Here is a 16,430-nt window from a genome sequence, read left to right on the forward strand (position 1 = left end):
TCCATAAGTATGGGACTTCAAAGAGCTTGTGGGCATTTCTGTCTTGTGGCGTAGCAAGCAAATGTGAAAAGCAATCAACTGTTTAATGCATATAGAACAGGACTCTGCAATTCTCTGAATCACAGCTTGGTGCCTACACTGGAAGTTCTTCCAGTATAGCTTTTAAATTTCAATCCCAGAATTCAGTTCAGCTTGTCAGAAATGGATTCTGTACAGCCATGATTTTTCTTCATTGTCATTTAACCCCGTGGACATAGCAGGAGATCCCAGCTGTTGATTAATGTGCCCAAACTGCCCTGTTCTTATATTCTGATAACAATGCATTTTGATTTTCTCATGCTGCACATGAACTGGTTATATGTTCCATCTAATGTTCTGACTACTTACCTTTTTGTGTTTTTTTTTCGTGTGTGTGTTTTTCCTCGTCTTGTTGAAAAGCCGGAATCAGCTTTCAACATTGCCGGTTCACTTGTGCAGCCTGCCTTTGAAAGTTTTGATAGCAAGCAATAATAAGCTTGTCTCACTACCTGAAGAAATTGGGCAGCTAAGACACCTGATGGAGCTTGTAAGTTTATTTAAATCCTTAATTGTCAATCTTTTATTGAGGAAGCATCAGCTTTCCCTCCAAACTGATGGTTAGGTAGACACCCTTTATGAATCAGGGATATCCAGGGGTGGCCACACTCTACTAAACATATGTTGAGTAATCAGGATAAGAATTCCAGTATAAACATCCTGATACATCTTGAAGGTTATCCAAACTCTGATGTGTCCCAGAACACACATTTTAACATGATAGTCATGACTGCAAACGGAGCAGAGGGAATGCTATTTATGTGCTCTGTTTTTAAAGCTTGACATGCTTTCTTCAACCTTCCTAGAAACGAGTGGGATAGGTGCCAAATTCTTGTGGTTTTCGCTTAGCTTTATGGTGAGTTGCTAAAGAGTGTTGAATTTGTTTAAACAATGAGATGTTGACACATTGAGAGCCACAAGTGATTTTTGTGTGTGTGCGCTTACATCCTTTTGACTGAATCGTTAGAATTATGGAGGTTATCATTGTATTTTCCACTGATAGCCTGTGGGCTTTCTGATGTATTAAATTAACGTAGTAGCTATAATTAATTAATATTTTGTTTGTTTCATAAAATTTATACACTGCTTGATTGTAAAAATCCTGAAAGTGGTTTACAAAAATATTAAAACAATAACTTTGAGAAAAATTCACAACCCAATTTTTAAACATACAACTAGTGAAACATTAAATTTACCTCAATTTTCTAAGCATCCGGGTAGGTTGTCTAAACAATGATGTTTTTAGCAGGCACCGAAAAGAGTACAGTGAAGGTGCTTGCTTGATCTCAATAGGCAGGGAGTTCCAAAGTGCAGGTGCTGCCAAATTTAACAATTGAGTTCTTGCAAATGGGTACAGTGGTACCTCGGGTTATAAACTTAATTCATTCCAGAGGTCCGTTCTTAACCCGAACTCATTCTTAGCCTGAGGCGCGCTTTCAGTATTGGGGCCTCCTGCTGCTGCCGTGCCGCCAGAGCCCGATTTCCATTCTCATCCTGGGGCAAAGTTCGCAACCCGAGGTACTACTTCCGGGTTAGTGGAGTTTGTAATCCGAAGTGTTTGTAACCTGAAGCGTTTGTAACCCGAGGTACCACTGTATTATATGGCACCTGTAGCAGCGCCAGTCACGCCAATGGAAGTGGACGAGTGGGCACATGTAGGGAAAGGCAATCTCGTAAACTGGTTCCAAGTTGTTAAGGGCTTTGTATACTAGGAGTAACACCTTGAACTTGGCCTGTTGGCAAATCGGCAACCAGTGCAGATCTCTGAGCACAGGTGTTACATGCTGACAAGGCCTCATTTGTGTCAGCAGTTGTGTTGCAGCATTCTGTGCTGTGTGAAGGAAGCCTCACATAGAGTGCATTGCAGTAATCCATTAATGAAGGCTTTGCTGATCCTAGAATGGTCATCTCTGTTGAACCAGCTGCACTTCTAGCTGCTGAGGCTGCCTGAGCCTCCAATGGCACAGCTGGATTCAGAAGCACCCCAAACTGCGAACTTGCTCCTTCAGGGGGAGTGCAACCCCACCCAGGGCAGGCAACTGACACGGGAGTTACTTACCCACAGTGCCTCCGTCTTGCCAGGCTTCAAGCTCTGCTTGTTTCTCCTCATCCATTTCACCAAGCGTGACATTTATTATTTAATCTTTCACAATTTTGTAGTGACAGGTGTTTTGGAATGCATTTTTACAAAACTCCTTATTAGCTTTGATGTTTTAATATTACAGGACTATGTATTTATTACTATATTCCTGATTTGCATTTCTGGGCTGTACATTCTGTTGTTTCCAAAGTATGTCTCTAGTAAATGATTAGCATTTTTGGTAGCCTACTTCTTGCTGTTTTTAATATTCATGTATGCATCCCTGACCTCTGTAGTTTGCGATTTGGATATGATCTGGAATCATGTCACCTGGCTTGTTTTTCTGACTGGTAGCAGCATCTTAGATGCTCAGAGGCTGGTGACTGAACTATTGTATATTCAAAGGATGCTGTGTATAGCATTGAGTTATTGATCCTCTCCAAAGAGGAGGTATTCTGCATGTGTACAGTGGGCTTAAATCTCATGACTTTTCATTTACAAGACAAAGCTTTGAACTACTGAAATGGTGTTTATATCATGGTGCACATCATTAAAATCACTTAACCACAGCTCACTCCTCTTCACGATTTTCTAGGATGTAAGCTGTAATGAAATACAGACAGTTCCATCACAGATCGGCAGTTTATATTCTCTACGGGACCTGAACCTCAGAAGAAATCACCTGGTGCATTTACCTGAAGGTGAGACATGCAGGGGAGAAGTTGTCTACAACCGCTCTTATTTCCAAAATCAAATTGTTTGCTACACGTACTGTAAATGTCTTGTTTTCTTCTGACTACAGTGTTTTTCTTGTTTGTGTCTTTTCTCCTACAGAGCTTGCCGAGTTGCCTTTGATTCGGTTAGATTTCTCTTGCAATAAAATCACAACAATTCCGGTTTGTTACCGTAACCTCAGGCACTTACAGACAATCACCCTAGATAACAACCCACTGCAGTCACCCCCTGCACAGGTAATGTATCATCTAATGTTAGAACACTATTCTCAACCAGAATACACTTTCTCTAAGAGTGGCAAAGAAGTCCATGGGAGGAAATCTTTTACTTTTCATCAGAATTGCTAGAAGACCATCCTTGATGTGCTCTTTGTCAGCAAGTTGTTTAGGATACAATTCACTCTGGAAAATAAAAAAATCCTTGGAAACAAATCACACATGCTGTTTAAACCTTAGCGTTGGGAAGCTGACATTTGCATGCATTGCTTGATTTTGCTGTTGCTATGCTGAGTGATGCACAGTGCACAAGCAAATAATGGTGCAGTAGATAGTGTGTGCAAACCACTACATAAAAACAGCTGCTTATGTGTATATACACATTGCACCCTCAGTGTAAGAATGCTGGCCAGAAATGATTGCTTATGCCAAAAAGGTTAGCGATCTAGGACTAAGATAGGACTAAGTTGCATAGGAGAGGACATATAATTCATACGACGTGTGTTCATACAGTGGTGCCTCGCAAGACGGAATTAATTCGTCTTGCGGTTTTCCAATGTAAGCAAAGCAAAGCAAAAAAAGCAAAAAAATAATAATCGTCTTGCGAAGCACGGCCATAGAAAACTTAGTCTTGCGAGTCAACAAAAAGATCGCAAAATGCTTTTGTCTAGCGAGTTTTTCATTGCACAAGGCATTCGTCTTGCGAGGTACCACTGTATACTCATTTGCTGGAGGAGAAATACAAAGCAGACAGCTTCATAACTGCAGAGTGGTTCAGCCCAGCTTTGGATGGGGGAGGCAGGCAAGTCACAAGGCTATAAAATCAATGCCAGAACAGCTGCACTGCCTGCCCATGAACTTCCAGGAAGTATTTAAAGGTGTTGGTTTTATTGTGTGGAGCCATAAATGGCCTGGGAACATCATTACATTGTGAGCCACAGACCTCAGCAACCTAGCGTGTGTGTTATGTGTGTACTAAAAGGTTCTTGCATAATTTCCAGAAGACCTTTACAGTTCCTTACCTCACTCACTGAGGGCGGCATTTCACATCCTTGGGCAACCGTGGCAACAGCCCTGCTCCTTGCAGCTGATGGTTTTAGTTCTCATAGTGAAAACAGTCAAATCCTGCCCCAACTCTTAATTGCAAGAATAGCATGGACTCGTATAGGGACAGCTAACCCTTTGGACTCTCATTTGATTGTACTATAACAGACTCTGTTTTATTTAAAAAAATTTTTTCCCAAAACACCTCCCCCAGAGAAGCCTGCCAGAGCCTGATGCTGCAGTCATCTGAATAAGTAAAAGTATTATTGTTAAAACCAACATTGGCCTGGTTCATATGGAACATTCAACCAAAATTAATTTTTATATCTGGTTTAATGTGAATTGAGTGAGCCTGTTGGCGTATATTGCGCAGAAGTTCCCAGTTTCACCCTTTCCTGGCTCTTGTCGCAATACCAGGTAGGAAACAAACCAAGGGCTGGCTGGCTTTCTGTTACATGCAAACCAGCACCTGTGCTTTGCTGCTCTTCAAACAAGCCATGAGCTACAGCCAGGCTTTGTTCTTGGCTTATTGCTCGTGGTTTGTTGAGCGATCTAATAAATAGGAGGAAGAACTCGAGGTGCAAAAATTTAGTTTGTTTATAAGGGCAATAGGCATTTTGGAAAATTCATTCAAGGACACAGCATAAATAGAATAATGAATAACAGATACAAAACTTTCTAAAAATTATCATAAAATACAAATAATGAATGTAGACTAATAGAGAATGTATCATCATAAGCTCACAGTAGCCAAATAAAAATTATCAATTTTCTGTTGGTAATATTTACCGCAAACATTAAAATATAATGGCATATATGTTAATCTAACAACCAAATTAAAAACATATTCCTAAATAAAAGAAAACCCCCCAAATACATCCTTTCAAACTGAGAAAAAGCCTGAATAATAAAAAATAGCAATGATAAAAAATATATAATCTAAAGTTCTCTGTAAGAATTCAGAATTATCATAATAACCAACATAGATAAAATGACCATTTTAAGCAATAATTCTTTCACCTCGGGCGATATTAACTCCTGTTGCATGAAGGAGCCAAACTTTTTATATCCACTTGAACCAATTGCCTGTGGAGATGTGCTGCCAAATAGAGCAGAATTGGAAGGAGGAAATCTTCTTTCACCAGATGAACTGTTAAAGCCTAGTCAAATGAAATGGAAAGAGAACTTTAACCCCTTGCTAGCATAAAAGATCCTGAACATACATGAAGAGGTAGAATAAAGAATCTGGAAACAGATGGCGAAACAAAACAGAGAACAACGAAAGGGAACTCCTGCGAGTGCATTCACATCAAAGAGAGGAAATCCATTGAAGCCTTTTGGGATTTGTCTGTGCAGGGCAAGGATCCAATACAGCTCCCTCTTTAAGAACAACCTGACATCATACTGATGGATCATCTCAATGACCCAGTGTGTTTTCTCTCCTATGCCTCTTTTCAAAGCTCTTATGATCTGGCCAATGCAGATCTTTTCACATGACCACTTGAGGTTATTGTGTGCATTAACTTCAAAGGGTTTACTCTGAGTATGACTGGCTACAATATCTATTATACTGTTACCCTGTTTTTCCTCTAGAGTACTCAGCTTAATTGTGGTTTGTAAACAATCTTTTGGACCAGCAATTTGTTGGGGGTTTAAAATACTTTTTTAATATAAAGAAATCTAATACTGTACATAATATATTAGTTGCAATAGATAGCGATTGTTTGTGTATCATTTCCAAATATTCATGATGGTTTTCCCCACCCCCTTTTTAAAAAAGATATGCATAAAAGGAAAAGTCCACATATTTAAGTATCTGAATATGGAAGCATGCAAAGTAGCGCCAGATCTTCCAGATTACGACAGGCGGCCAATGGGGTTTGGTTCTTGGTAAGTGTGCTGTTTTTTTAAAAGAATCTTTGTGGGTAATTTTTAGTTTTCTGTATTAAGATGTTAGTGGGCTTTGTTCTGGGGGCAGAGAAATCTCATTGTGCTGTATGTTTAACCTTCTGCGCATGGTTGTATAAGATCTCTGGTCTAACCACAGGTGTAAATGTTGATCTCCTTTCCCATGATAAAGCTGTGTTGCTCTTGGCAGAGTCTCCTTTTGGCTTAGCCAGGCAGCATTCATCTCTGAGCGGTCAGCCGCATCATGAGTTGCTAAATTAAGGTGATGGGGGCTAGGATTGCAGCTTGTGTGTGTATCATGCAGTACTGAGTAAGGCAAGTTGATGAAGCAAGGCCCTGGAGGAAGGAGAGAAAGCACTGAGCACTCTGAACCACAGACAGTTTAAGGCAGGGCACGGAAGTCAATGAAATACAAGTTGGAGAACCATAAATGCATAACTAAGAAGCAAGCTAGTCTGGTTGTGGCTGGGTCTCGGTGAAAAGGGGAACTTGAGCAGCCAGCCAGAGAGTTCCTTCTCTCGTCTGGTCCCTGCATCCAAAAATACATTTCATTACACAGCCAGTGTGGGCATTTTGGGGTATTTAGTTTGTTTTTTCACAGTCTCGGTTTTTAATGTTAAAACGTGTGTGTGTGTGTGTGTGTGTGTGTGAATGTGAATGAGAGACAGACAGAGAGAGAGAAAAGGGGTGAGAGGGGGGTGAGTATATTAATATACATCAAAATTGCCAGTACGTTTTCTCAGGGGGATTATCCACCCCTTGTTTCCAACCTTGCTGAACGGTGCAGCAGCGAAAGGGAAAGGGGGCAGCAGAATGCCCTGTGCCGTGGAAATGGAAACTCCGTGACCTTACGCTCTAGAAAGGGCAATCTCAGCAGGAGAGCTGAGTGAGGGAGACAGGCAGATGTGTTTGGCAACATCTGTGTAGTGCTTCCTCTTCCTGCCTGGTGCAACCTTGCTAGTCAGGCCAGGCAGAGCACCAGCAGATAAATCAAAGGGAGGAGCAGGAGATGGTGGCAAGATGAGTATGCAGCACTGGCTGCTACAACAATTCTGGCTGCCCCTAAGGTGAATTTCTTGGCCTGGAGACAGTGAAATGCAGGAAACTCAGCCTACAGCAGCTGTGCTTGTGGCAGCCTCTGTTTCTGGTTTTCAGTGCAAGGCTTCCTGTGACTGAGAACAAGCTGCCCTCTGCCCCAGCTAGACATGTAATAAATAATAATAATAATAATAATAATAATAATAATAATTAATAGTGGTGCCCATAAAACAATTAGGATATCCAATACCGGGGCAGTAAAAATAATAGCAATTAAAGAAAACTGGAGTAGGTCTAAGCAAGTTGTTTATTAAAATCTCTAAAACACTCCATGGTCTAGCCTACATATGAAGAGCAATGTATTCCCTGTGCTGAAAAAGCAATCAAAGTGTAGTTGAGTTTTTCAGTAGTAGTAGTAGTTGATGTTGTTAATTTATTCATTGTACCCCACCCATCTGATTGGGTTGTCCCAGCTACTCTGGGCAGCTTCCAACAAAATATAAAGGAACACACCAAAACATCAAAAATTAAAAGGTTCCCGAAACAGGGCTGCCTTCCGATGTTTGCAAAAAGTCATATGGTTGCCTCTTTGACATCTGACAGGAGGGCATTCCACTGGGCGGGTGCATCTACCAAGAAGACCCTATACATTATGCCGGTTAAGCAAATTGGCTTATATTTGCATATTTTATTCTTCTGGTAGTCCTGGGAAAGGGGGGGATTATGTAGGGCACTGAATAATCTCCCATGATTACTTGAAATCCAGTTCAGTGCATCATCTGTCCACCCACTCAAGAAACCAGAATTTCAGCTTTTGAGACTTTACCACGTATTGTCCACTTACTTCCAGACTTATCTTTGCTCAGAAGTTGCTGTATTCTAAAATGGAAGTGTTGAACTGAAATGAAGTGTTCTTCAGCAATTGCATGGTGCAGTTGTAGAGTACCCACATCCTACTTAATACAATTGCATGGAGAATCACACTAGTAACAAAATAAAAATAAAATAGAAAAATTCCTTCCAGTAGCACCTTAGACCAACTAAGTTTGTCATTGGTATGAGCTTTCGTGTGCATGCACACTTCTTCATATACACTGGTACAGTTGCACATGCTCAGCTCTGTTGTCATCATTAATCAGGAATACACAGGCATCCCCAAACTGCGGCCCTCCAGATGTTTTGGCCTACAACTCCCATGATCCCTAGCTAACAGGACCAGTGGTCGGGGAAGATGGGAATTGTAGTCCAAAACATCTGGAGGGCCGAAGTTTGGGGATGCCTGCTCTAACACTACATATACGTGCAGAGAAGAAGTGAGGCATGCTATAGTAGATGTATTGACACATTCTGCCGCTTCTGACACATTGGCTGCCGTCTGGCTTGAAGTACTTAATGCCAGCGGTCCTAATGTTTGCAACACACTTCCAGTAAACATCTGTTGTTGAGCTCTGCCCTCTTAGATTGCAGCTCTCTCGCAGTGGAGACTCTTCTGCACACATGGTGCCACATAATTAATAATTACAAGTTGCATTCCAAGCAACTGGTTTTCAATGCAAGTGACAACCAGCCACAGCCTAATCAGCAATTAGCAATGCCTGGGTGGAGCCATCCATTTGCTGAACTTCCCATTTGCCCATTATTGCTGTCTTGCTGCAGATTTCCCTGGGGCATCTAGTGCCAGTAGGACAGTTGATTAATTGTTACGTCTCTGCTGTCTGTGGCAGTTTCCATATAGCTACAGTGGTACCTCAGGTTAAGAACTTAATTTGTTCTGGAGGTCTGTTCTTAACCTGAAACTGTTGTTAACCTGAGGTACCACTTTAGCTAATGGGGCCTCCCGCTGCCCCCACGCCACCGCCGTGCAGTTTCTGTTTTCATCCTGAAGTTCTTAACCCGAGGTACTATTTCTGGGTTAGCAGAGTCTGTAACTTGAAGCGTCTGTAAGCCGAGGTGCCACTGTACTGTGTCTGTGATGGCCGCAGTATTGAACTGTCTAGTCACTATACATTTAGAGCAGAGATAGCTTACTTTGTGCTCTGTATCCTCTTGCTGAGATCCTAGTACCATGGATGACATGCCTGTTTCTGGCAATAAATTTAATGCATAAAAACTTCCCTCAACTTGATTCAGGGCTGATTTGAAACACATTCAAAATCTTTTATGAATTAATAATGGTTAACTTTTTAAAAAAGAAAAGTAGGATAGCACATGCATTATTTAATATTTTGAGTGTAACCATGTTCCAGTTTTTGTAAACCATACAGTATTGAGTTCAGACATTTTGGGTATAATTCAGCATTGTGCTACTACTGACATTCTGTCTGCACAAGCATATCAGCTTTCCAGACATAATCCTCCTGCCTTTCTGCACACTGTTCTGGGGGTTCTCTTCGATAGCTCTCCCCCCCCCAGTCAGTTTCAAGGGTACATGGTTGGAGGAGACATGGGAGAGCCCTGTTTTGCAGGTAGAAGCCCTTGTGGAGGGTTTCCGCCGATGGGGCTCATTAGGCAAATCCCACTCTATGTCAATAATGTCTCTTACATGCCCTTAAAAGCATTTCATACTGGGTTTCTGCAGGGTATCCCCTATCAGTGGCTGCTGCTTACATAGAAAATGATGGTATACCAACATTCTAGCCCATCTCCAACACAAACTAGGGCTGTGTACATTTTGTACCCTGAAGCACAATTTTTCCCTCAAAGAATTCTGGGCATTGTAGTTTACCGCTCACAGAGTTACAGATATTTTTTTTGGGGGGGGGGAATGTGCATTGAAATGTAGTTGTTTTTCTTGCATGGAGCCTTTCAGCTGAAGCACCAGAGTTAACCCCAAATTAGTATTTATGTATATATTTTAATTAAATCCCATTTTTTCTTGTCTTCCATGAAGCCCAAAGTGACCTTTAAAGGGCTGCTCTTATTTTGACGTTTTTGTCCCCCATGTTCTGAGTGCTGTGTAGACCATAGGCATGGCCCTTATGTTTTCTGCCTGAAGAACATGACTGCCCATTAAAATTTAGGCAAAGATGACAGGGAAGATGTGCCACGATAAAGGAACAGCAAAAATTCAGCAGTGGCTGGGAGACTTTGGTTTGTAGAGGAGCTACTTTTGTAAAGATGGCAAGTCGTACTCTTTTGTAGTGCTTGAAAATTGTTTTGGTAGTGGCTGAATGCTTTGCAGGCCAAGGCAACTAGCAGCCCAAACAGTTGGCTAGCAGAAAGGAACATTTCTCAGTCTAGAAGAACAAGACGTCTTTAGCTGGATCGCTTTATGTATGGAAAAATGCAGTATGACTAACAGGTTGAATATGTCCCCCGATACTGTCTGGTATCTAATCTTCTCCCCCAAAAAAAATCTCGTTTGCTTTTTGCAATAAAATAACTAACATTTTATCTGCTTGACAGCCATGAAGAACTCTACTCCAGCCGACCATATGGAGCACTGGATTCTGGTTTTAATAGTGTGGACAGCGGAGACAAAAGGTGGTCAGGAAATGAAGTAAGTATACTTGTTTTGCTTCTATTTGGTGGATAATTGTAGCATATGTGAAAAGGAAAAAACCAGGCAGAACAGCCGTGGAAGACTCAATTGCTAAAACGCATAGGACTGCAATTTTGCAACGGCTTATTCCGCAGTCATCCAAGGATTGAGGCCTGTGTGCCATTTCCACATCTGAGATTATTTTCAATCTGATAATGGTGATGCAGGAAAGGACTTGCAAGCACTGCTCTTTGCTCCACATTTCATTTCAAAACTCTTTAAATTGGAAAGAATACAAACTCAACAAAAAGTTTACTTTGTCTACATGTGATTCAAATCACTTGAGTGACTTGAAGGAGGAGCTCTTTCTAACATTATATTGGAGTGCTGCAGATCTTGTTTTCGGAAGCTGGATAAAAGTGGACGTATTTCACAATCTTTGATTTCTTAATTGTCCGATGTGTTTTTTTTTTCAATGAAGCCTACAGACGAATTTTCTGATCTTCCTCTGCGCGTGGCAGAAATCACAAAAGAACAAAGACTGAGAAGAGAGAGTCAGTACCAGGAACACCGAGGGAGCATGGTTGTCACCAACGGTGGAGGTAAATGGCACTCATTTGAGAATAAAGCCATCAGTGCATATTTGGCTGCTCCCACATTGCATGGCAAGATTCTGGTGCGCTTTGTGGAGCATCATCTATGTCCAAGAAGTATCTTTTCAGACCTATTTTATTTTACCCCTTTGTCTTAAAAAGCTCTAAATGCAGTTTAACTGGAGGAGCCAAATGGCATTTTTTACACAGCCAGGATGATGGAGGAATCTTTATTTTAGTTTCTCCTTCAAGTGCTGATAAGTGGAATGACCACAAGTAGCTTCTGGGAGAAGAGAATCCAAATGACACTTGGTTCCACTACCACAAGAAGCTGTAAAAGTTTGAGGATTGGGAAACAGTTACCTTTAACTGAGGGAAATTGGGTCTCTTTGAGTTTGATTTATCTTCCAGCATAGCACATTTAAAAAATAATTTAAAACCTGTTGATTCTAAAGGATAATAATTCAGTCCACAGCCCATCGGGAACAAGAATCCTTGAGGGATTTTGGATGCTGGGTCAAGTGTAGTGTTTTCATAAGGTTTGCTGCAACAACAGCATAGCAAAGCCTTATTGGGCATACAGAAGCAGTGATGAGTAAAAAATGCCCCAGTTAACATAATGAGTGGAGGGATCAATGAGAGCAGACCTTTCTGAGCTTCATGCTCTTCTTGTAGGTTTCAAACACTTCTGAATGGGTGTGAGTCCCTCCCCCCATTTTATTCCTTTTACAATATCTGTACCCCCTTCCTCTTAACCTTCTGCTTTCTTAATTTCACATTTTATATGTGAAGGTAGCCAAAATAAAATATAATTGCAGGCTTGACTGTAAGCATCATCTTTGTTGTTTGCAGAAGAATCTAACAAACCAAAAGCTGTTCTAACATGTAATTTTACAGATTCTAGTTGGTCAGAACAGTATTGCTTTGCATGTTAATGTGCATGTCTCACTCACCAATTCACAAAGGTGCTTCAGAGGTTTCTGAGTTCGCAGATTGATTAGAAGCCAGAAATACATGTAACTTAAAGCACTTCTTTGGGTATGGATAGCAAAAGTCTAAGCAACTTGTGTCTGCAAAATACAACATTAGATAGAGTTGGGATGCAAGATGACCTTAACAGATTGGAGATCTTGGCCCAAACTAGCAAAATGAATTTTAACAGGGACAAATATGAGGTTCTGCACTTAGGCAGGAAGAACTAGCTGCACAAAGATAAAATGGGGGACACCTGGTTTCCCAGTAGTACATGTGAAAAGGATTTAGGGGTCTTAGTAGACCACAAGCTTAACATGAGTCAACAGTGTGATGCAGCAGCAAAAAAAAAAAAAAAAAAACCAACTAACACTGTTCTATGCTGCATCAACAGAAGTATAGTGTGCAGATAAAGGGAAGTAATACTACCACTCTATTCTGCCTTGGTCAGACCACACCTGGAGTACTGTGTTTAGTTCTGGGTGCCACAATTTAAGAAGGGTGCTGACAAACTGGAAGGAGGGCAACCAAGATGATCAAGGGTCTGGAAACCAAACCTTATAAGGAATGGTTGAGGGAGCTGGGTTTGTTTAGCCTAAAAGAGGATAGTGAGAGGAGATATGATAGCCATTTTCAAAGAGCTGTCACATTTGGAAAAAGAATCAAGCTAGGAAGCTGGGACCCGAACCAATGGATTCAAGTTGCAATGAAGGAGATTCCAACTAAACATCAGGAAGAACTTTCTGATGGTAAGAGCATCTTCAACAGTGGGACGGACTCCCTTGAGAGTTGGTGGACTCTCCTTCCTTTGAGGTTTTTAAGCAAAGGTTGGATGGCCATCTCTAGTGAATGCTTAAGTTGAGATTCCTGCATTGTAGGGAGTTGCATTAGCTGGCCCTTTGCATTCCTCCCAACTCTACAATTCTATGGTTCTATGGTCTTGAGAGACTAATATTGCTACTCACCACTAATAGATCATTCTTGGCAAGTAAGCCAAAGTGCAGGTGGAAAAGAGTTTTTAAATTTAATGTGTGTTATGTAAGTGAATTGCTGTAAACTATTCATTTCTGGTTACATTAGTGAGCAATAAAAACCCTAGCATGGTGGGATTTTGCTTTGTCTGTAATGCATTCTAAAGTATGAAATGGCTCTTTGTTTAATATTAGTTGGAAATCTCCCAATCAGCAGTTTTTATAAAGAACTTGATCTATAGTTTGCTTGCTGATTGTATGAGCCACTCTGCAGCAAGAGATTTCTTGAATAGATACGCTCAAACCTGATGGAGCTGCTGCAGTGTAACTTCTGTTAACTCTCTTTGCGTCTCCCCCTTCCCCCAGCTGCTTATCTAATTATGGTCCTTCTCTTTGTATATGCCAAGTGGAACATGATCTGGATCAGATCGACTTTATTGACAGTTGTGTCACCGAAGAGGAGGAGGAAGAGGTGAGGCAATCCAAGTGCATGGAGTCAGACAGCCTCAGCTCACAGTTCATGGCATATATTGAACAACGGCGAATATCTCATGAGGTGGTGCTTCCTTTTAATTTGTGTGTATCTGCCCCTGTGAAATTCCCCTTTGTTTGTGTTGTTTCTCATCCGTAGTGGCTATTATTGGTTGACTTTTAGATCTGTGGATTCAGAGTTTTTTGAGCAGTTCCAGTGCTGTGCTTTCAGCAACTGACTCAAAGCACTGGGGTCTTGTAGGTGTTCAAGGTGCTAGTTTCGACTGCAATAGAGTCTCAATTGATATCTGCTCAATTGGCCTTTCTCTCCCATGTGCTATGTCCACGGTGGTCCGTGCAACAGTCTGGGTGCAGAATCTGAGAAGTATCCAATGGGACGTCGCCTTGCTTTCCTCCTCTCTCCATCACTCCCCTCTCCTTACATGCCCAAAAATCTGTTTCAGATTTTGAGGCTGCATGGGTCTGCAGGAGGGAGGAGAGGAAGGTGAAATCCCATTTATGTGAGCAGAAGTCTGTTCTGCTTGCACACAGACAGTTTTCCAATGCTGTACAGCTTCACCTCCCATTACCACCCCCACCCCTAAATCCAAATTAGGGTGCTGCAAGCAGGGGGGGGGCAAGCAAGGGCTTTTTTCAGCGGTATTTGTAATAATCTTTAAATGGTGCTTTGCTATCCTTTTATTGTAGGCAGTTTTATGCCACTTCATTGTATACCGTATATCAAATCCATTCTGATCTGCTTTTAAGAGTTTTCTTTTAGCTAGTCTGCATTTGCATCCTCACTTTGGGTGGGTGTACCTCAGATATTGTCTCATCAGCAACCAGAGTGTGGATCCAAGTTCATCCACTGATCTCAGGGGAGGCGGGGTGCAGGCCTCTTGGCCTGTTAGCACAAATCTACCACTCCCAGTATTCTGTCATGGCAATTTCTGATGCCCCAAGGGAAGGCGAAAATAAAGGTCAAGCATCTGTAAAGTATGACTTTTCTGGCTTCCTAAGAAATAAAGACATTCAACAAGTTTTGGGATTTATTCTTGGAACATAAGATTGAACAATGTACAGCCTATGTCCTTAAGAACTGTGCTGTTTTAAATCTGCCCTGTGGTATTTCAACTGAAAGGTTACAATTAAGAAATCCAGGCTCATTTCCTTGTACCAGCATTCTCACTTTAGATTCTCCAGTTGTTTTGTGGGTGTTCTAAAGGAAGCATCTCTTCCCCATAATGAGAAGAGTAGGGAGATATTTTCTTCATTTCATGTAATTAGATGCATAGCTTTACAGTAACAAAAAAATTAGGTCCAGAAAACAGAATTGAATCCCCATTGTTCTGTTATATTGTGCCTTCTGGTTTTTCAAAATTAGCAGGGTGGATAAAAATCAATGATTTTTTTAAAAAAATCAAAAAAATCGGATTTTTTTGATTTAAATCGGATTTTTTTGATTTAAATCGATTTTTTTGATTTAAATTGGATTTTTTTAAATAAAATGCTTTTTGAGGAAAGAATATTACCATCCAAAGGTTATTCCATCATGAAATAAAGATTAGTTTTTTTAATTATGTAGTATAAGGTTGTATATGTTTAATTTATGGGGTAAATAAATTCCATTAATCCATTCACCTCTTCCAGAGGTTTTTGTAAGATTATTGGGCAGTTTCTCTGCCTACAAGATATTATCACAGGTGCTTGGTTTACTTTTGCAGTTCTCAAAACTGAATTTGACTCAACAGAGATCACATGCCTCTTCTTCACAGGAAAAATGTTATAACATGAACAGAGTTGAGAAAAAGACCTTAATCCTATTGTTCTACAAACCTATGAATACAGAAGCAACCCCTTCAGTGCTAAGTTTCAAGAAGTTCAGTGAATAGAATAGAAACAATATTTTTCTGATTGTTTGGACAGTATTTAAGTTTTTCATGTGTAGGCTGGGCTGACAGTCTAAGTTTCTTAAAATATATATATTTTGTTTTTGTTTAGCCAAATTAGTTAACAAACATGGATGTTTGTTTAAGCAAATAACATTTGCTGAAATGTTATTGTTTCAGTTGAATAAATCTATTTAAATTGTTATTATTAAGGTAATGATTATTTTTCTCCTTCCTAAGTACAACAGTAAAGTTGTCCAAATATGAATGATAAACCTATTAAACTGGGGATAAAAAAACTAATATGAAAAGTTGTTATTCTAAAAATCTTCATCTACTTGCATAATAAAGTTATACCAGCAAGAATTAGTCTTTATGATTTAAATCAACTATGATTTAAATCAAGCCTTACTGACTAGTGATTTAAATCGTGATTTAAATCGTGATTTAAATCAGTTTGATTTAAATCAAATCCACCCTGAAAATTAGACCAGTTTAGTTTTTATGCCACAAAATGGAGCGAGCTTCTTGAATGAATGAGCTCAGCCATTTTGGGACGGCATGCTCCTTGATATAACAGTGCGGTTTTTGAACCTTCTTTTTGAGCATGCTTTTTATAGGGCCAGTTTGATTGCAAACACCAACTTTGAGAGTTAAGTGGTTGTTCATTCTGTCATACTCTACAATAATCCTGAATCAGTGTAAACAGGTCTTGGGGGGAATGTATACAATTGCCCTTCTATGCCACTATTCAAGTAACACTTCAGTGGCTACTTCACTTTTTTAAAAAACCAAACAAAAAATGCAAACACCTCTGGTTGGAAGCAGCTAAATGGCTGTACAGTAGTTTATAAGCAGATAAATGCTGAGGCCGGTTGCCTTGTGTTTAACTAAAAAAAGTGCATCTGTCATTGCAGTTCTGAAAACTTGATAAGATTTCCCTCTTGACTGTGCTCTG

At 40.4% G+C, this 16,430-nt stretch overlaps 1 protein-coding gene across 7 annotated transcripts in view; it reads left to right on the forward strand.

The window, feature by feature from the left end:
* The window catches only part of LRCH3 (leucine rich repeats and calponin homology domain containing 3), an 83,123-nt gene that overhangs the window by 31,958 nt on the left and 34,735 nt on the right, over positions 1–16,430 (forward strand). For 6 of the 7 annotated variants that reach the window (XM_060274287.1, XM_060274291.1, XM_060274286.1 and 3 more), the window contains exons 3-9: positions 439–565; positions 2,751–2,856; positions 2,990–3,126; positions 5,930–6,039; positions 10,501–10,594; positions 11,058–11,178; positions 13,520–13,668. In XM_060274287.1, coding sequence (XP_060130270.1) covers positions 439–565; positions 2,751–2,856; positions 2,990–3,126; positions 5,930–6,039; positions 10,501–10,594; positions 11,058–11,178; positions 13,520–13,668 — 844 coding nt within the window. The remainder of the gene's footprint in view (positions 1–438; positions 566–2,750; positions 2,857–2,989; positions 3,127–5,929; positions 6,040–10,500; positions 10,595–11,057; positions 11,179–13,519; positions 13,669–16,430) is intronic. The other variant, XM_060274289.1, reaches the window with a different exon arrangement.

The sequence above is a fragment of the Zootoca vivipara genome, chromosome 5 (genome assembly GCF_963506605.1).
Source record: "Zootoca vivipara chromosome 5, rZooViv1.1, whole genome shotgun sequence".
Classification (NCBI taxonomy): domain Eukaryota; kingdom Metazoa; phylum Chordata; class Lepidosauria; order Squamata; family Lacertidae; genus Zootoca; species Zootoca vivipara.